The sequence below is a fragment of the Canis lupus genome, chromosome 20 (genome assembly GCF_048164855.1).
Source record: "Canis lupus baileyi chromosome 20, mCanLup2.hap1, whole genome shotgun sequence".
In the NCBI taxonomy this organism is placed as follows: Eukaryota; Metazoa; Chordata; class Mammalia; order Carnivora; family Canidae; genus Canis; species Canis lupus.
This window is the reverse complement of record NC_132857.1, coordinates 24,762,344-24,783,702: the sequence shown is the minus strand read 5'-3', so window position 1 is coordinate 24,783,702 and position 21,359 is coordinate 24,762,344. Positions and strand designations below refer to the sequence as shown.

The 21,359-nt window shown below is 46.4% G+C and overlaps 1 protein-coding gene and 1 long non-coding RNA gene across 5 annotated transcripts in view; one reads left to right on the top strand and one right to left on the bottom strand.

Moving 5' to 3' along the window:
- The window catches only part of LOC140611774 (uncharacterized), a 192,221-nt gene that overhangs the window by 46,364 nt on the left and 124,498 nt on the right, over window positions 1-21,359 (top strand). The window lies entirely within an intron of this gene.
- Window positions 431-21,274, bottom strand: LOC140611562 (uncharacterized). The gene is made up of 10 exons (XM_072788229.1): window positions 21,207-21,274; window positions 18,514-18,571; window positions 9,104-9,143; window positions 8,287-8,371; window positions 7,851-7,959; window positions 7,347-7,463; window positions 5,613-5,806; window positions 4,965-5,021; window positions 4,055-4,248; window positions 431-3,822 (listed from the first exon to the last, which is right to left on the bottom strand). The coding sequence occupies exons 1-10, from the start codon at window positions 21,272-21,274 to the stop codon at window positions 3,455-3,457; spliced, it is 1,290 nt and encodes a 429-aa protein (XP_072644330.1). The 3' UTR covers window positions 431-3,454.

Here is a 21,359-nt window from a genome sequence, read left to right as displayed (position 1 = left end):
AGAAGCAGGCTCCATGCGCCAGGAGCCCGATGTGGGACTCGATCCCGGGTCTCCAGGGTTGCGCCCTGGACCAAAGGCAGGCGCCAAACTGCCCAGGGATCCCTCACCCTTTTTTTTTTAAGATTTTGTTTATTGGAGTTCAGTTTGCTGCCATGTACCATAACACCCAGTGCTCATCCCACCAAGTGCCCTCCTCAGTTCCAATCACCCAGTCACCCCAACCCCCCACCCACTTCCCCTTCCACTACCCCTTGTTCATTTCCCAGAGTTAGGTGTCTCTCATGTTTTGTCACCCTCACCGATATTTTCACTCATTTTCTCTCCTTTCTCTTTATTTCCTGTCACTAATTTTTATATTCCCCAAATGAATGAGACCATATGATGTTTGTCCTTCTCCCATTGACTTATTTCATTCAATATAATACCCTCTAGGTCCCTCCACGTCGAAGCAAATAGTGGGTATTTGTCATTTCTATTGGCTGAGTAATACTCCATTACATAGGTAGAACACATCTTCTTTATCCATTCATCTGTCGATGGGCACCGAGGCTCCTTCCACAGTGTGGCTATTGTGGACATTGCCGCTATAATGATCGGGGTGCAGGTGTCCTGGCGTTTCACTGCATCCGTATCTTTGGAGTAAATCCCGAGCAGTGGAATTGCTGGGTCGCAGGGCAGCTCTATTTTGAACTCTTTGAGGAAGCTCCACACAGTTTTCCAGAGTGGCTGCACCAGGTCACACTCCCACCCACAGTGCAGGAGGGTTCCCCTTTCTCCACATCGTCTCCAACATTTGTTGTTTCATGTCTTCTTAATGTTCACCATTCTCACTGGTGTGAGGTGGGATCTCATTGTGCTTTTGAGTTGTGTTTCCCTGATGGCCAGTGATGCGGAACATTGTCTCATGTGCGTGTTGGCCATGTCTATGTCTTCCTCTGTGACATTTCCGTTCAGGTCTTTTGCCCATTTCATGATTGGATTGTTGGTTTCTTTGCTGTAGAGTTGAATAAGTTCTTTAGAGATCTTGGACACTGGCCCTTTATCTGATGGGTCATTTACAAATATCTTCTCCCATTCTGTGGGTTGTCTTTTAGTTTTGTTGAGCGTTTCTTTTGCTGTGCAGAAGCTTCTCATCTTGATGAAGTCCCAGTGATTCATTTTGGCTCTTGTTTCCCTGGCCTTCATGGATGTATCTTGCAAGAAGTTGCTCTGGCCAAGTTCAAGAAGGGTGCTGCCTGTGTTCTCCTCTAGGATTTTGATGGCTTCCTGTCTCACATTTAGATCTTTCATCCACTTTGAGTTTCTCTTTGTGTACGGTGGTGTGAGAGAATGGTCCAGTTTCATTCCTCTGTGTGTGGCTGTCCAATGTTCCCAGCAGCATTTATTGAAGAGACTTTGTTCCAGTGGATGGTGTTTCCTGCTTTGTCGAATATTAGCTGACCATAGAGTTGAGGGTCCACTTCTGGATTCTCTGTTCTGTTCCATTGATCTCTGTGTCTGTTTTTGTGCCAGGACCACACTGTCTTGATGACCACAGCTTTGTAGTACAACTTGACATCCAGCATTGTGATGCCCCGGCTCTGGTTTTCTTTTTTAATATTCCCCTGGCTACTTGGGGTCTTTTCTGATTCCACACTAATCTTCAGATGATTTGTTCCAACTCTCTGAAGAAAGTCCATGGTATTTTGATAGGGATTGCGTTCAATGTGTAAATTGCCCTGGGTCACGTTGACATTTTCCCAATAAATGAATTCTTCAAATCCATGAGTATGGAATAGTTTTCCATCTCTTTGTGTCCTCCTCAATTTCTTTCAGACGTGTTCTGTAGTTTTTCGAGTAGGGATCCTTTACCTCTTTGGTTAGGTGTATTCCTAGGTATCTCATCCTTTTGGGTGCAATTGTCAATGGGAATGACTCCTTAATTACTCTTTCTTCAGTCTCATTGTTAGTGTATAGACATGCCACTGATTTCTGGGCATTGATTTGGTATCCTGCCACGCCGCTGAATTTCCTGTATGAGTTCTAGCAATCTTGGGGTGGAGTCTTTTGGGTTTTCTAGGTACAATATCATGTCATCTGCAATGAGGGAGAGTTTGACCTCTTCTTTGCCAATTTGAATGCCTATTATTTCTTTTTGCTGCCCAATTGATGAAGCTAGGACTTCTAGTACTATGTTGAGTAGCCATGGTGAGAGTGTACGTCCCTGTCGTATTCCTGATCTTAGTGGAAAGGCTCCCAGTGTTTCCCCATTGGGAATGATATTTGCTATGGGCTTTTCGTAGTTGGCTTTGAAGATGTTGAGGAATGTTCCGTCTATCACTACAGTCTCAAGAGTTTTGATCAGGAATGGATGCTGTATTTTGTCAAATGCTTTCTCTGCATCTATTGAGAGGATCATCTGGTTCTTGTTTCTTCTCTTGTTGATGTGATCCATCCCATTGACTGCTTTACGAGTGTTGAACCAGCCTTGCATCCTGGGGATAAATCCCACTTGGTCATGGCCAGTAATCTTCTTAATGTATTGTTGGATCCTGTTGGCTCATATCTTGTTGAGAATGTTTGCATCCATGTTCATCGGGGATATAGGTCTATAATTCTCCTTTTTGGTGGGGTCTTTGGTTTTGGAATTAAGGTGATGCTAGCCTCATAGAATGAGTTTCGAAGTATGAATGGACCTAAAGTACCACGATGTATAATTTAAAAGCAACAGAGTCAATTTTTACAAAGTTAACTTATCCTTTATTACAAATAAAATTTATGAAGCAATTATAGAGGTTTACAAAAAACACAAAATACAGAAACAGCACAATGAAAGGGGAGGGGAAGGCTTCAATTGTGCTGCAGCCATCACAAGCTGCTGCTCGGGGGCCAAGGCTGGTGGCTCCACTGAGGCAGGTGGCAGTCCGGCCCTTCGATGAACTCGAGAGCCGGCACCGGGACATGCTCCTCCTTCTGGGGTGGCCAAGAAGCAGGTGGCTCCTCCAGGTCGGGACAGTGAATCAAAGGTATGACCCCCAGGTACTTTGGCTTGACCTCAGCAGCTGGCATCTCAGCCCAGGCTTAGCTTTCAGCACCAGCAGCTGGGACCGGCTCGATCACCTCAGGCCCAGGAGCTTCAGCAGGCCCCACAGTCAGCCTCGGGGCGGGGCTCTTGCCACGATGGTTCAGGGTGTTGCTCGGGGTCCGAAGCCGGTTGCTCCCCTGAGTGAGGTGGCTGCTCCAGCACATCAATGACCTCGATAGCTGGTGGTGGGGCCCGTTCGGCTTCCAGGGCTCCCAAGGGTGCAGGTGGCTCTTCCAGGTCGGGACAGGGATTCAGAGATCTGACCACCACATACCTTGGCCTGAACACAGCAGCTGGCATCACGGTTTGGGCCAAGCCCTCAGCTCCAGCAGCTGGGACCAGCTCCATCACCTCAGACCCTGAAGGTGCAGCAGCCCCCACAGTCAGGGCTCAGGCGGGCTCTTGGGGTGGTTCAGGGTGTTGCTCGGGGTCTGAAGCCGGTTGCTCCACTGAGTGAGGCGGCTGCTCCGGCACATCGATGAGCTCGATAGCCGGTGGTGGGGCCCATTTGGCCTCCAGGTCTCCTAGGGTTGCAGGTAGCTCTTCCAGGTCAGGACAGTGATTCAGAGGTCTGACCACGTATCTTGGCTTGAACACAGCAGCTGGCATCATGGCTTGGGCCAAGCTCTCAGCTCCAGCAGCTGGGACCAGCTCCATCCCCTCAGACCCTAAAGGTGCAGCAGGCCCCACCGTCGGAGCTCGGGCGTGCTCCTGGGGTGGTTCAGGGTGTTGCTCAGGGTCCAAAGACAGAGTATCATCTCCAAGAAGACAAAGTATCATCACCAGGATGGACTTTCCACGTCCCTCTCAAATCAAGGACACTCTTCCCACCGCTCAATGTGTGTGAGTGCAAGAGCCCTGGGAGGTCTCCCCAGACTGCAGCCCGTGGGGATGGGGTGTGAGCCTACCCACTGCTCCAGCCCAGCAACACGGAGGCTTGATCTGTGTGACCCACCCTGTCCCCAACTCGGCCACCCCAGTCCTCCTCACCTCCACCCACAAACTCCGCTTGATGGAGATTTCTGAAACGCCAAAGGTAACACACGGCACGACAGTCGAGCACTGAGCCTGGCAAGTACTGCCCCGTGAAGTTCAGCAGCTTTCTCAGGGCAGGAAATTCTGGGGGATCGTGGAAGTCCTCCTCATAGTAGTCCAGCCAGATGGTCAGGAAGGAGGACATGGTGCTGGGGAGGGACAGGTGGGCAGAGGCGTCAGAAGACAGAGCTCCCTCACGCAGAGGTGTCCCGGGGAAGCCCTGCAGGAACCGGGGCCCTCGGCCTCCCATGCAGGGCTGTCGGAGGCCAGTGCTGCTCCTTGTCCACCTGTCACCTGGCGGTCCAGTCTGCCACAGCCCTGCTCGCTGAGGAGGGGCTGGCACAAAGCCTCTGTGCATGGGAGCCCATGACCAGCAGTGTGACCATCACTGTTTTTCCTGGGGAAACTTCCCTCCCGTGGGTCTGCCCTGCCTCACTCATGAGGGGCCCCCAAGGGGTGTCCTTCCACTGACTCTAATCTCCCACGGGGCGGGGGCCGTCTGGTCCGTGAGCCCTCACTGGCTCTCCTGAGCACCTGCCGTGCACCCGGGTCCAGGTGCCACCAGATTGGTGAGTGCGATGCTCCCCACACCCTCTGCTCTGGGTCCCAGGTGTGGGGCAGACAGAGGGTTGGGGGGATGGGCATGGAGGAGGTCACCCTTTGGTGTCCCAGTGCTCTCCCACAAAGCCGACACCCCACCCACGGCTCTCCTTTGCTCTTTTCCTGAAGGGGCCTTAGACCCTTACCCTGTCACAGGAATTGCAGACGTGTGGGGTGAAGGGTCGAGCAGCCCCTCCAACCCACAGCCCCCTCGCGGCCCTCCTGGAGAGGGAAGGCTCCCCTGCATGGTCCAGAGCTCACTCACATTTCCCACTGGTCCAGGATTCCTTCGTTCTTGCAGGAAGCTACGATGTATCGATATCTAGAGGAGGGCAGGGGGCATCACATGAATCGTCCTGTGGACCCGATCTCTCCTCATAGCTGCTGTCACCTCTGAACCCCAACTAGTCCAGAACCCTGGGGGGCCGTCAGCTCTGTGCCTGTGGCCACGGGCAGCTCCTGGAGAAGCACCTGCACCTGCTGGCACTTCCTGAATGCTTGAGGAATGAAAGGGCTCCGGCCAGGCCCATGGCTGATATCCGAGTGGGCCTGGGCGCCCAGGTGTCCCCAGGGACCCCTACTCCGAATGCCCCAGGATATAGACCCCAGATGGACTCAAAACTCCCTTTCAATGGCAAAACAGGCCAGCTCAAGACCCTGGTGACGGTGAGGAGGCGGCACAGGCTTTGTCATGGGGAGAGAAGACGACTGATGAGCACAAGCACAGCCCCTCTAGCCGACCTGCCACAGGCCAGGCACCGGGGGCTGCCCTACAGGACCCGACTAGGCCCTGTGTGACTCTCCTCCAGTCGGAGGAGCAGCCCAAGGGACCGGGAAGTTAAGCAACATTCCCCAAGACTCCCAACCAGTAGGTGGCCCATCCCACTGGGCTGTGGAGGGTCAGAGTGCTCACTTTGCAAACAGCAGGTCCAGCACCTCTTCAGGGGTGCCATATTCCACCAAATAGTTAAGGAATTCAAATATGGACAGGTTATCAAAGCGCAGCAAGGCGGGCACCAGTTCTTCTACCTGCTGCTCCAGCAGCTCCCTCCGGCTGGGGGTGGTTGGGCAGATCCGATTCTTCCTCAGGGCTGAGGCCCTTTCAGCCTGAGGTGGGACAGAGGGGATGTGCAGCCTGCACTGTAGCCTCCAGGAGACCTGGGAGTTGGAGCGCAGACCACAGCCCGAGCTCTCAGTGGCTGCAGGGGGCGGGGGGGGGGAAGGAGTGCCCACAGCAGGGACACGGGGCTTGACGCCTGCGGCTCAGTCACTTAGCATCTGACTCTCAGTTGTGGCTCAGGTCATGGTCTCAGCATCCTGAGATCCCACCCCTGGCAGGCTCTGCGCTTGGGGCAGAGTGTGCTTGAGGAGCCTGTGTCTCCCTCTTCTGCTTCCTGCTGTCTGTCTCTTAAACTGACAGACTATCCAATAAAGAAATAGTTTTAGAGGATAAATTTTCAAAAAAATTTGGATCAATACAAGGATCTCAAGTGGGAGGGGTCAGTATCCCAGGGCCGCTTGTCAGCTGAGTTTTGACAGCACCTCCCTGCATTAACGGCTTCACCCCTTGAATTTGACCACACGCCCCTCTCTCGAGGTGCCAACCCGGAGACCTTTCCTTGGGTGGGAGGGCCCAGGGTGTGAGGGCTGCAGGATGTTCAGCACCGCCCTGTGATTTGGCAACAGAAGGGAATCGCATCGAAGTCCTGCATCAGTGAAGGGCTCAGTGGCTGTGGGAACCAACTGGCCTTCTGACATGTTGTGCAGCACACGAGGCCCCTGTGCCCAACCCCGGGAGCGGGGGCAGGGATGCGCTCCTTCAAAACCTAACTGCAGAGCGATAGACATAGTACAGTGAGCCCCGTGTCCCTTTGGGGAAAAGTCTCCCAACTCACCAGGACCATGCTCAAGCCTTGGAGAAGGTGGGGAAGGACGTCAGGCCAATGGGGCCTCCTGGGAGCACCAGTTAGGAGAAAGCATAGCACAGTGCAAACTACTGGAGACCGCATGCGATGAGACATGGTGTGTCTCTTCTTAAAAAGTTTTTATGGGCAGCCCGGGTGGGTCAGTGGTTTAGCACTGCCTTCAGCCCAGGGCGTGATCCTGGGGACCCAGGATCCAGTCTGACATCAGGCTCCCTGCATGGAGCCTGCTTCTCCCTCTGCTTGTGTCTCTGCCTCTCTCTCTTTGTCTCTCGTGAATAAATAAATAAAATATTTAAAAGAAAGCATTATAAAAAAAGTTTTTATTATTTATTCATGAGAGACACACACACACGGGTGGGGGGGCAGACACACAGACAGAGGTAGAAGCAGTCCCCATTCAGAGAGCCCGAGGCAGAACTCGATCCTGGGTCTCCAGGATCAGGGCCTGGGCGGAAGGCAGGCGCTAAACCACTGGGCGACCAGGCATCCCCTGAAGGCTCTATTCTGATATTCCTACAAATCTGTGCACAGGGACTCTGCATCTGGCCCAGGCAGGGGCAGGGCCATGGGGGCAAGTTTGGGGAGGAGGGGAATCCAGACTCCTGTAGCAGCAGGAGTCTAGGGGGGAGCCGAGGGGAGCAGCAGGCTGGCTTCTGGGACCTGGGGCCCTTCCTGCTGCATCGGGGCCCTGGGTGTCGGGTGGCCCCAGCCCCTGCACTCACCTTGAACCCTTGCAGGTCTCCGTTAGCTGTGCTGGGCTCCTTCCTGATCACCACCGGGGTGTGGGGGATGTCCTCTTCCTCCCGCCTCCGCCGCCACCCCTTGTCCCATGTGGAGCTCTGTAAAGACCGTGTGCGGCAGCCAGGCAGGAGGCCTCAGCGCCCGGTGTGGCCGCCTCGGCTGGGCCGCACACCCAGCTGACTCCATTGCAGACACACCACAGCACAGTTGGCACACACCTCCCCCAAGGAGAGCAAAGGGATGCGGCTGCAGGGCCTTGGGTTAACTCCGGGTCATGTAAGAGGCACCTCAGGAATCCTGTTTCCACCCTGCCCACCGTGACATCAGGGTGACCCTGAAGGGGTCACCGGGGAACCTGCTGCCCTGCAAGGTCCTCCAGCCTGGATGCGACCTGCCCACACATCCCTGGTTCCCTGAAACTGAAGAGGAGGGGATGGGGCTGCCCAGGATGGCTGGCACAGGTGGCCTGGCCTGCTCTGTATTACCCTACAGCGCCTCCTGAAAAGCTCCCTGAGGTGTTGGGTTTGACGGTGGCACCAGCGTCTCCAGCATTCGAAGCAGCCGCATCCCTGGGGTTCCTGGTGTTGCTCAAAACTGGGAAAGCCATCAGGGAACATCTTTCAGTAGCAGAAGTCTCCTGAAAGTGAGCCTGAGGTGGGGCTGCACTAGAATGTGGGGGCCCGGGTACAGGGGTTCCAAGTTCTGTTGGCCTCTGTTGTGAAAGAAGTGACCTCACTGCCTGGGACCCCCTCCCTGAGTCCACTCCTGGAGGGAGCTTCAGGAGCAGCGCTCGGGGCTGCCAACGGCCCCCCCCCTCCCTGCAGGCAATGGCCTGTGTGCACACAGTGACACAACCGCACCCCTGTCTATAGGCCCCAGGGCAAGACTATGTGCAGCCAGGGCCCCAGCCTGGAAACACACCTGGGTTCAGACACAACTTTCCATTCTTCCCTGGTTTTCACCCCGGAGAAGCCGTTGTGCCTGTCGGGGATAGTCTGCCTCTTGCCTGTGGGATAGGGATTATCCTAGCAGGTGCTTCCTCCAGATGTCCCCACGCCACTGTGGCATCATATCTGTGACATTGGAGGTGGGTGTCACGTGCAGGCAATACCTCCCACCACATGTTCTTCCTTGGTGTGTACATGCGTCCAGGCCCACAAGGTCCCTGTGTGCACACACGTGGGCACCGTTACCCTCATTCTGGAGGCCCAGAAGATGACAGTCCCACCGGGGCAGGGATGGGCAATAGCTTCCCACAATCCTAGGCTCCTGAATCCAAGGCAAACCCTACAGTAGGTGTGGGAGTCTTGGCCTAGAAGGTGTGAGGCTGTCCTTATCCTGAAACCCTGCCTGTCATGTTACGGGCCATTCCGTCATTTCCACTGGGTGAGCTGTGGACAGCGGTGCACCCAGTGGGTCACCCTGACCTGGGCTCTTCCTCAGACTGGAACGTGCTGGAATGCCTCCTGTCTGGGCTGTCAATGCCCACCCCCACCCCATCACATCCCCATGACTGTAGCCAGTTCCATCCACACAACCTTTTCTCAGCCCCCTGACAAAGGGGAGGGGCAGCCTTGGCCCCCAACGGAGGACACAGAGCTGGCTTCATGCCCCCTTCTGCCTCCTTCCCAGGCTGTGATCCTGGCGAGGCAGTGGGTCTTCACCTCCTCCCCTCAGTGGCCCCCTGGAGCCCCAGCTGCTGCGTTTGTCAAAGTCCCACAGTTTGTCACAGCCTCACCTCCGGAGCTCAGGACCCAGGGAAGCACCAGGCTCTCTTTCTAGGGAGCAATTTGCTCTTTCCATTCCTGATATTTTTCCGTATTTTGTCCATCTTCCCCCCTGGAGCATGAGCTCCGAGAGGGAGGATCTGGTCTGTTTATCAGCTCGGGCACTATCTGTGCTCAGGGCTCAGCAGCTGAAGGAGAAGGTGGGAGGATCCATCCCACCACGGGCCAGCTCAGCGGTGGGAGCCTTATTGACTTGGGGCATTTTAAAATACTTGTGCTTTTCTTTTCTTTTTTTTTTTAAGGAAACTCTGTGCCCGATGTGGGACTCAAACTCAGGACCCCGAGATCAATAACCACACGCCCTTCAGACTGCTCCAGGCAGGCGTCCATTGGTCATTTAAAACTAGTAGACTGATAACTATTTCAGTTAATTTGGTGATCCACATTGCTGAATTACCAAGTGACTCCCCCAATGTCAGTACTGCGTCAGCACAGATTGCCCCACCTGACAGCACTGAGTGGCTGTTCAGATTGGAGACTGAACTCGTTCACGGGGTCTTTCAGGAGCCAGGGTGGCTCCTCCATGGGCCTCCTTCCTCCCTGGGAGGTCATGCACCTCTGCAGCCAGCAGCACAAGGGGAAGACAACAAACACAGGCATGAGGGAGGGGGTCTCCAGCCAGGTCTAGCAGGCCTGCATGTCCACCTTTATGCTCACTCTGTGTGTTATTTATTAGAAGTAGTATTCATTTTTAGGATTTTATTTATTTGTTTAAGAGAGAGAGAGCGAGAGAGAGCGAGCACGCATGATCAGTGGAGACAGGCAGAGGGAGAGGGAGAAGCAGGTGTCCTGCGAGCAGGGAGGCAGAAACCCAGGAATTCTGAATCATATCCCACAAAACAGAGAAAACACATCACCAGATCTGCTCCACAAAACAAACAAAAGGCATCTCCTCAAGCTGAATGAAAATTTTCTACTTGAAGTACAGACTGTATGAGTGAAACGAGAGCAAGATTTGTGTGTGTGTGTGTGAGAGAGAGAGTGAGTGTATATGTAAAGTAAATCTTTTTTTATATCAATGCTGTTTTGTATAAACTAAAGAAAGCAATGTCTCAGAGAATCTGCAATAACCAAATTGAAAGCTTCTTGAAAATATGTAACTGCTATTAATTAGCTTCATCTGTTTTGGATTTCAAACCATTAGCATTTGGCAAAGGAATAAAACAACATAGAAACTAGGATCTCCTATATGAGTAAAGAGTTCAGTGCAGAATTTTGAGGGTGAGTGTTTGCTGCTTCACCATTATGATCAAACGGAAACTTCATTCCTTCAGATAAAAAGGGCAATGTTACCCCAGCAATGTTACAGACAGCAACTTTCTTCAACCTATAGGAGGTAGGTTCTTCCTATTTTGGATGAAAGTTTAGCAAAACTTTCCAGAGTTACCCACTGAAGAAGCACAGCCTGACACATTTCTTTCATCTGGACACCGCAGAAGGCTGAAGTATTTACAGCAGATGGTATTCAGTGTAATGTTATCATACCATGGATTATCAAAATATCTCCTTTCATCACCTTTTGTTTGGAGTTCTTTTTTTTAAAAGATTTATTTGTTTATTTATTTATGAGAGAGAGAGAGAGAGAGAGAGAGAGAGAGAGAGAGAGAGAGAGGCAGAGAAACAGGCGGAGGGAGAAGCAGGCTCCATGCCGGGAGCCTGACGTGGGACTCGATCCCAGGACTCCAGGATCACGCCCTGGGCCAAAGGCAGGCACTAAACTGCTGAGCCACCCAGGGATCCCCTTGTTTGGAGTTCTATCTGGAGTTTTATGTATTTGAAAAATCCAGGATGAATCCTCAGTTGTAGAAGAAAAATAGACTGTGCTCTAAGCTTATATGTGAAAATGCTCCGAGAAGGTTGGTTTGCTCTGACAAAATTCATAGAAGAGCAGTATAACCAGAACAATTCTGAGGTCTCAGGCTGCAGGACTTGAGAGGGGTCGTCACTGGGGAAAGGCAATGTTGATGTGCTGTGTGGTGCCAGAGGAGATAGCATGTGTGAGGGGGCTGGCAACAGGGCCTTTCTGAAAGAACACAGTGGTCATCAATTTCAGGTAAGGGCTCATATATGCCAGGCTCTGTGCTGCTTCATCTTTCTGACCTTTTCATCCTCATAACAACTCTATGAGATATGTCATGTTATCCACATTTTACAGATAAGAATATAGGGCCTTCGAGAATTGAAGTAAATGACCCAAGGTCACCAAGTGAGTGACAGGAACAGATGTCTTCTTGGGGCTATGCCCCACCATGGTCCACACTCAGTATCTACCCCATATGTCTGTTGACTGACTGGAATCTCAGAGGTCTTAACATCTCACATGTGTAAATGATTGGTTGATACGACCCCTCATCATCCACCAACCTCACAGATAAATCTAGATATTGTGTATATGTGTGTGTGTGTATTAATATTTATATTTATATTTATATATATTTCAAATTTCAGCTTTGCTGGTAGTACCTTACTGGGAACCTCTTGGAATACTAAATGGCTTGAATTATTTGTGTGAGAAAGGATCTTCCTACTATAGCAGGAGGATTCCAAAATGAAAAAAAAAAAGGCATGAAAGATCACCAAATACGTCTGATTTACAGATTCGGTCCCTATACTGTAATCTTCTCTTTGTTCCTGTTCTTTGCTTACAATAATCATCACTGCATTTTGACTGCACTTCAAGTAGGCTGCTTCTTCAGCCTCTGACTTCTCTGATTACTGGCTCTTGATCTTTTGCTTTTTTTAATTTATGTGCATTAGTCTTTATCCCTTTAAAATCCACCCCAAAATCTGCTAAGCATATACATCTGGAATTTCAAATCTCACCCTGCCCCCCTTCACACATGGACATTTCTTCCTTTCCCTCTTAACCTCATTCATCATACATTTTCTGTTTATAGCTCTGGGACACCTTGACTCTGACACACAAATCAGCTTTTTCCTGAGCTCTTACTAGAACTGTGTTTCTCATTTACTCTTGGGCAGTATCCATCCTTATCGACTGAAGTTAGGAGTTGAATTATCACCAAAATAGAAGAAAAAGAAAGAAGAGATTTTTGTTATTACAGCAGAAATTATTTTTTAATCCACAACAGATGATTTATATTCATCAAAAATTTGTGCTGCTTTCAGCAAACAAGCTTACATATGAAGTCATCAGTTCTGTAAAAGGTGAGGAAGAAAACAACTAATTCAAAGAGAGCATTTTTCCCTCCTTTTTGGTATGCAATGTCAAAAACTTGAACAATTCGTATCAAATCAATTCAGTGGTAGAATGTGGTGTATTACATGAGCATGACTTGTAGTCAGGAGACTTTGGGTCTACTCCCACGATTTATTAGAGTAGCTGTGTGACCTTGGGATAAATTGCTTAAAACTATAATCTGAGTCATTTGTCTGTAAATTTAAGATGTTATTTAACTATGTGACCTTTAAAATTATGGACCTTCTGTGGAGAGTGAAACTTCCCTTAAGCCAGAGTCTTTAAAGGGGAGGCTAGAGTGCTCCCAGATCAATTTCCTCCCGGCCCTAGATCTATAAAGAAACAAATTCAAATCCCCAGTTGAAGCCTTCAGATTTGTTAAAATTAAATACATTCAAATATAATAAGAAATTAACATGAATACTAATGAATGAAAGTCAGGGGAAAACAAGAACAACACATTGAGGTTCTTGGGAATTTATAGATATTGAAATCATCAAATAGTATAAAATAATTATGGGTCAAGTGTTTTAAGAAATTAAAGATTCTCAAAAAAAAGAAATTAAAGATGGAATAATAAATGAAAAAGGGTCAAAATGCAAATCTAATAAAAATACCAGGCACATTTGAAAAAAAAACATTTATAAATAACAGATAATTATTAAAACTAATAGCTTAGTGGATGTGTTAAACAGCGGAATATATGCAGCTGAAGATGGAGTTAAATCTGAAAGAAATAGTCAGGCTGTACTACATAGAGACAAGGCAGTAAATACAGAAGAGACATTAAGCTATATGGAGGGCATAATGAGTAATATATATAATTTGAGTTCCAGAAAGGGGAGATAGAAAAAAGGCAATATTTGAACATAGAAGGGCTAAGATCTTCCCCAGACTGACAAAAGGACATGAATCCACAAATAGAGGAAACAAGAGTCCAAATAGATAAAAGGAAAGTCACACCCAGATGTATGATAGTAAAACCAAAGAATAGCAAAGACAAAGAGCAGATCTTAAAAGTAGGCAGAGGGGAAAAAAGTAAATAATAAGGAGGGCAAGTAGGTATCAGTTTCTCAGTAGCAACAATGGAAACCAGAACACAGTGGAATATCTTCAGCGTTCTGAAGAGAAAATGACGGTCAAGCTAGATTCATGGATTTAACAAAACTATTTTTCAAGGACAAAGGCAGTAAAGACACTTTCAGATAAAGATAGATTGCATTTGCAACCAAGAAACCTTATTAAAGGTATTTTTAAAGAATGTTCTTTTTGACGCCTGGGTGACACAGTCAGGTAAGTACCTGACACTTGGTTTTGGCTGGGATCATGATCTCAGGGTCTGGAGATCAGCTCCACGCTCAGCATGGGGTCTGCTTAAGGCTCTTTCCATATCCTTCTGCCCTTCCCCCCGCTCTCTCTCAAATAATAAATCTTTTAAAAAAAAGAATGTACCTTAAAAAGAAAAATGGTTCTAGAAACAAGTTTTCAGGATAATACCCTTGGAAGAAAAAAAAAATACCCTTGGAAGAAAACATAGGGGTAAGTTTCCATGATCGTGGATTTGGGGATGGTTTCTAAGATACAACACAAAGAGCACAAGCAACAAACAAACAAACAAACAAAAAATACTGAACTTCAAAATTGAAGATTTTTGTGCTTCAAAGGACGTGATCAAAAACTGAAAGAACCCCCCCCCAAAAAAAGGGAAAGAACCTACAGAATGGAAGCTATTATTTGTAAATCATATAAATCTTGTGTCTAGTATTCAGAATTTAGAAATTATACAACTGAACAATGAAAAGACAACCCAGTTAAAAAATGGAGACAAAGAATTGAATAGACATTTTCCAAAGAAGATACACAAATGGCCAAGAAACACATGAAAAGATGTTCAACATCATTAGTCATTAGAGAAATGCAGATCAAAACTGCAGTGAGATGCCCACTTCATGCTTAGTGGGATGGCTATAATTTTTTTTAATAGAAAAAAAACAAGTGTTGGGTAGAAGGTAGAGAAATTAGAACCCTTGCACGTTGCTTGTGAGAATTTTAAATGGTGCAGCTTCTATGGAAAAAATGTTGGTGGTTCCTTCAAAAGTTAAACATAGCATTGCCATATGAAACAGCAAATTCACTTCTAGTTATATCCCCCCCTAAATTGAAAACAAGTATTCAAACAGATACTTGTACACAAATGCTCATAGTGATACTATTCACAATAACCACATTATGCTGAGTGAAAGAAGCCAGGCACAGAAGGTCACATATTGTATGATTCCATTCGAAATATCCAGAATAGGCAGATCCAAAGAGACAGAAGATTACTGGTTGTCATTGGCTTGGGAGAGGAAGGAATGCAAAGTGACTGCTTAATTGGCATGGAGTTTCCTTTTGGGATAATAAAAATGTTCTGGAACCAGATAGAAGTGATGGTTGCACAACATCATGTATGTACTGTCACCAAATTATATGCATTTAAATGGCTAACATTGTGAATTTTAGGTTATGAATTTTGCCACAATACAAAAAAGTCAAAGGGAGCCTTGTGGCTCATCCATTTAAGCATCCAGCTCTGGATTTCAGATCAGGTCATGATCTCAGAGTTGTGGGATCAAGCCCTGCATCAGGCTCCACATGGGGCATGGAGCATACTTAAGATTCTCTCTCTCTTCCTCTCCCGCTGCCCCTGCCCCCTATGCTGCCTACATTCATACACAAACACACTCTCTCTCCCCCTTCTCTAAGAAAGAAAAAAAAATTTTTCACAGATGCATAGAAATTAGCAAACATGTAGGTAAATCCAGACATTGTACAATATAAGTGATAATGATAATAATGTCTCATTTGTGTGGTTCTAAAAATGAGCATTAAAGTAGTAGACAACAACAAACATGTGAGTTGAGAAAAAAGTAATCAGAGCATTAAAGTTCTCACAAGACCTTATGAGAGTCATTCACTCTCAAGTGCTTTTGACTGTGATTGACAGTAATGAATGTTTTATAGTCACCCAGTGTACACACATATGTATATGACTGAAACAAAAATTTCTCAAAATAGTCCTTCCCTAACTATATATGTTGTACACTATTTTCTAATCTAGTTAATTTCATTTTTAAAAATGCTAATTGTCTCCCCTTAAGTTGACTCCATCAACCACTAATGGATTGTAACATGCTACTTTAAAACATAACAAAACAAACTGGTATCAAGAGTATGATGGCACCCAAGTAAAGATGTGGGTGAGAAAAAAAATTAAAAAGTCTTGAGTTGTTCACTATCTACTCTGATACTGGGTCAGGAAGCATATGCAAGTGGTGAATTGGCTGTATTTTCCACAATCTTTTGAAGATGTCATCATGTTCCAATATGGTAATCTCCATGGGGCGAAAGTATATTTCTACTAATTCACTGGAAACATTTTAAACAATTCTGAGTTTGTATAACATTCTGTAAATTGTCAAGATAAAGTTCTCTGGAGTATTCAATATGGATGCAGGTAATAGAATTTTTTAAAGATTTTATTTATTCATTCATGAGAGGCAAAGAGAGAGAGAGAGAGAGAGAGGCAGAGACACAGGCAGAGGGAGAAGCAGGCTCCATGCAGGGATCCCAACGTGGGACTAGATCCCAGGTCTCCAGGATCACGCCCTGGGCCGAAGGTGGTGCTAAACTGCTGAGCCACCCGGGGCTGCCCAAGAATCTCATATTCATCTCAAATTCATATATGCAAGCAGAATGGTCCATCTCAATTTGAAAAAATCAGAAAAGCTGAATTATGGTCTTACACTTCTTATCCTCTTGTTATTTTGGATAAGTGACTTCATTTGCCCTGGTTTTCTCATCTGCAAAATTAAAGGGAACTTTTAAGTTTTTCCTAAAAGGAAATCTGTGATTCACTCTAACAAGTCTATACAAAACCTTGAGTGCTCTCTCTCTCTCTCTCTCTCTCTCTCTCTCTCTCACACACACACACACACACACACACACACCTGTATTGCATTAAGATGAAGGAAATTTGGGGCGGCCCTGGGTGGCTCAGCGGTTTAGCACCACCTTCGGCCCAGGGCCTGATCCTGGAGACCCAGGAAAGAGTCCCACGTCCGGCTCCCTGCATGGAGCCTGCTTCTCCCTTTGCCTGTGTCTCTGCCTCTCTCTCTCTCATGAATAAACAAAATATTTAAAAAGAAAAGATGAAGGAAATTTAACATCGACCCTTATGAAACGTTCTCAACATTGGCATTAATCTATTTTAAAGTAGGAAGTGACTTTCATCACTGATGATTTATTGGGCATACTATATATTTTCAGACATGATTTTTTATTTATAAGACATTTGTGACTTTTTTAAAATTAGATTTTTGTTACTGCAACTTCAGAAGCTTTACCAGGTTAAGAAAGAGGATTATGCTGGTCTGAGCCTGTACCAGTAAATATGTCCATATTCCATGGTAGCTAAATGGCTCCTGTTTAAATTCTTGTTCCAACTGCTGCAAAGTACCTTAAGGAACAATGTTTGGTAAGGTATGTTTACACAAAAGATACAAATGTCTGTTTTTCCACCATAGCTTTTTGTTTATGTTAGCTTATCATTGAAACTGTCCATGCTCTCAAGTGATGTGTGACTAAGAGATTTGTTATCTTTAGTCCGCTGCTGTCTGGAAGATTTGTACTAGATGAAAGAGTAGAAAAGACACTCTCCACTTCAGCCATTCTGCATTATTTTCAGGTGCCTAATAGCCTTTTGATGATCTTGCTTACTGGGTTTTTAACGTTGTGTGCATGCCTATGTGTGTGTAGAAAATTTCAAACGTAAACAGAGTAGTGTAATGAGCCCCACTTACTCATCACTCAACTTCAACTATGAATATCCTACCATTCTTGTTTTATTTATACCACCCACTCCCCAGCCCCTCTGTTTGATTATTATTATTTTTTAGAGTTTTTATGGTAAAATTTACTACACTGAAATGCACAAATAATTGAACTGTTTTGACAACTAGATACACCTGTGTAACCTGTGCCCTTACCAGAGTTCCATCTCTTGAAAGAATCTTCCTCTGTCCCCAGGTAATTCCTCAAGTCCCCCAAAAGCATCCAGTGGTTTTTCTCACCTTAGGTGAGTTTTGCTTATTCTAGAACTTCATATAAGTGGAAGCATACAGTATTTCTAAACCCTTTTGTGTCTGGCTTCTTTTCTCTTGTGAGATTCAGTCATTTCATTGCAGGGATCAGTACACTAATGCATCCTTTTTATTACTGAGTGGTAAAATAATACCACAGCTTGTTTGCCCATCCTCATGTTGATGGACATTTGGGTTGTTTACAGTTTGGGGCTATTTTGAGTAAAACTGCTATGAGCATTCTTTACATCCTTTTGTGAAGGATATATTCCCACTTATCTTGGACAGTGACCTAGATCTACAGCTGCTGGACTATAAGGTAGGTATATGTTTAACTTTATAAGAGGCTACCCCACCCTGTACCACACTTTTACACTCCCATCAGCAGTATATATGAGTTCTAATTGCTCTGACTCCTCATCAGCACTTGGGATTTGTCAGTCTTAAATTTTAGCTACTCAGGCAGCCGGGTGGCTCAGTGGTTTAGCACCGCCTTCAGCCCAGGGTCGAGTCCCACTTCGGGCTCCCTGCATGGAGCCTGCTTCTCCCTCTACCTGTGTCTCTGCCTCTCTCTCTCTCTCTCTCTCTCACTCATGAATAAACAAAATCTAAAAAAGAATTTTTAGCTACTCTAGTGGATGTAAAGTAGTATCTCAATTTAGTGTTAATTTGCATTTCTGTAATGACTAAAGATATTGAGCGTGTTTTCATGAGCTTATCCCTTTGGCCTAATGTATTTTTCACACGTGGTTCCCTTGTCCACAACACTTACTATCTACCACCCTTTTCTAGTTAGCTACTTACACCTTATCTAGTCCTCACCTTATTGAAAGGAATCCTTCCTCCCAAAAAGTTAGGAGTTGAGGAAATCAGCCTGAAAGCTCTATGAGAAACAGTTTTCCAGAATCAGCATCAGCCACTGTCTTTTCGCAGTGCCCTTGAACCTTAAGGCAGGGAAAACTTTTCCTTTACCCTCCTCCAATTCCCACTTTTGGAAATACAAACAGCCCAAGTCGTAGTTGCTCATTCATTTTGATGTTACCGGGTACAGAAGCTCGTAGGGCTGGGACTCCTGTGGAGACAGGGGCATACCATAAAATCTAAAAGGGAGTACCACGTGGAAATTTTATTGAAGAACAGTAAGCACCTCAGCTTCAGTATTTCCCTTTGAAGGGATAATCCTGTGGCTTTCAAGCCTGTAGAGAAATAGGGTGATTACAGTGTACAGCATGAGAAAGAAATACTTCTGGACACCTGGGTGGCTCCGTGGTTGAGCTTCTGCCTTTGGCTCAGGTGGTGGTCCTGGGATCGAGTCCCACAGCGGGCTCTCTGAAGAGAGTCTGCTTCTCCTCTGCCTATGTTTCTATGTCTCTCATGAATAAATAAATAAAACATGAACATATAAACATAAACATAATAAAACAATAAAATGTAAACAGCCTAATAATATATAGAAGTATATAATTTCTTCGGAATATAGACTCTTAAGTTACCATTGACTAGAAAAGCATCGCATTCTCTTGCTGTGCTCTGTAAAGCTTCTTCCTTGACCTGCTCCCAATATCTGCTGAGAAGATAAGCAAAAAATGTTCTCAGGCTTCCCTTAGTCTGACCTCCAGGGATTGCCTGGGGGTCAAGGAGGATCCTGTGTGGGAAGAGAGTAGGACTGCTATCAGAAGGGTTACAATTGATGCTTCTCCTATCTTTCCACCCTCGGTTGCTGGCCTTTTGGTTTCCTCCCATTAAAAAGAAGCTTTATTAGTGTGTTTATAAACAGTTATGCCTCTGAGTAGGTGATTTTGGCACACCATGTATATCCCCTTGTCACTCAACATCCCTATTCATGCTGATAAGCTTTCTGCTGCCAATACCTGCATCCCTTAGCTCTCCCCACAGGAGCATTCTTGGTGCCCGGTGGGCTGGAAGTGCCAGGGAGCTGACATCCCTGGGAACAGCCTCAAACTCATGACAGATGGGAGCTAGTGGCTAAGCCCTCCATCTTTCTTATCCTTTGGGTGAGACAACTCTCGGGTCTGCTCTACACCACTTCCCAGAGTAGCACAGTGGAAATGAGCCCAAGTTCCCCACAGCTATAACATACTCATAAATTCATCTACTGGCTTCCTTCCCTTCCCTGGCTCCTCCGCCAATGTTTCCTGAGATAGTCTTCCAAATAAACTCCTAGCCTTGGTCCTAGTCTCAGGGCCTGTTCTGGAGAAACCCAATGTAGGCTAGCTTAATAATACCAAGCAAACTCACTAATAAAATATTGGTATAAACATATTGTTAGTAAATCTTCTAATACTTTAAATGGTTCAGATCCAGCGTGGCTAAAGACCTAGCATTCATTTCGTTAAATTTACCTAGCATTATCCCCAAAATGTTATTGTTTCAGAATGCTTCTGAGGTAAAGATCTAGTTTAAGGAGTAATCTCAAAACCAGGGATGTGTGTCTCACATATTTGAGTTTAGATGAAGAGTCAGCGACTTGATTTTTCAAAGCCAATTGGTATAATGTATACTATTGTTTCCCAGCATACTAAGATACTTCTGTTTATAATAAAAGATATCCTCAACATGTTTATATTTTGGTTTTACTCTCTTTAGCCCATTGTTTGGAAACAAAAATGGGAAGGAAGTGTAATTTTGCTGAAGAAAGAGCGCTGATGCTGGTGTATAGGTGTGCATGTATATGGACCCAGGAGTCCTCAGCGTCCCTTGCCCTCCACATACCCACCTAAAATATTTTGGCAAGCTTGGGTTTACGGATGTTTCATGAGTTAAGTTCAGTGAATAACTCCACGTAACATTTTATAGGTCAAGAAAACACAAGAGAAGCACAAATTTGAAACTGTGTCAGGGATTCATGGCACAAGGTATTAGATAGTTTCTGTCACCAAATATGCTTTGCTTCATTATCCATTAAATATTTCATCTTAAATACCAGTTCCAAATCCATAAATTCAGACCTGAGCTTAGTGCCATATGCCCTTCTCAAAATAATTAGCTTCCAGATGCTTTAATATTAATTTCACTGATGCCTTTAGAGAAATTCTTGATGTCTGTTTTTGTGCCAGTACCACACCGTCTTGATGGTCACAGCTTTGTGGCACACCCTGAAACCCGGCATTGTGCTGCCTCCTCCCGCCCCCCCTCCCCCGCAGTGGGTATCTTGGCTACTATTCCCGTGGCCATTCGGGGTCTTTCTGATTCCACACAAGTCTTCAGATGATTTGTTCCAGCTCTCTGAAGAGAGTCCGTGGTATTTCTGAGAGGGATTGCACTAGTTGTGTAAATTGCCCTGAGTCACGTTGACATTTTCCCCAATATAAATTCTTCCAACCCAGGAGCATGGAACCTTTTTCCATCTCTTTGTGTCTTTCTCAGTTTCTTTCAGACATGTTCTGCAATGTTTCAGGTAGAGATCCTTTACCCCTTTGGTTAGGTTTCTTCCTAGGTAGCTCATGCTTTTTTTTTGGGTGCTGCGGTTGTATAAATGGGATTGACCCCTTCCTCGATGTCCCTTTCCTCGGTCTCATTGTTTGCGTACAGAAAGGCCACTGGTTTCTGGGCCCCGAGTTTGTATCCCGCCACACTGCCAAACTTGCTGTAGGAGTTCCAGCCGTCTTGGGGTGGAGTCTTTTGGGTTTTCTAGGTACGGTATCATGTCATCGGCGAAGAGGGAGTTTAACTTCTTCTTTGATGATTTGAATGCCTTTTATTTCTTTTCATTGCCTGATTGCTGAGGCCATGACATCTCGTACTCTGTTGAGAATAGCAGCGGTGAGAGTGGACATCCCCATCTCGTGCCTGGTCTTCAGGGAAAGGCTCCCAGTGTTTCTCCATTGGGAATGAGAATTTGCTGCGGGCTTTTCGTAGATGGCTTTG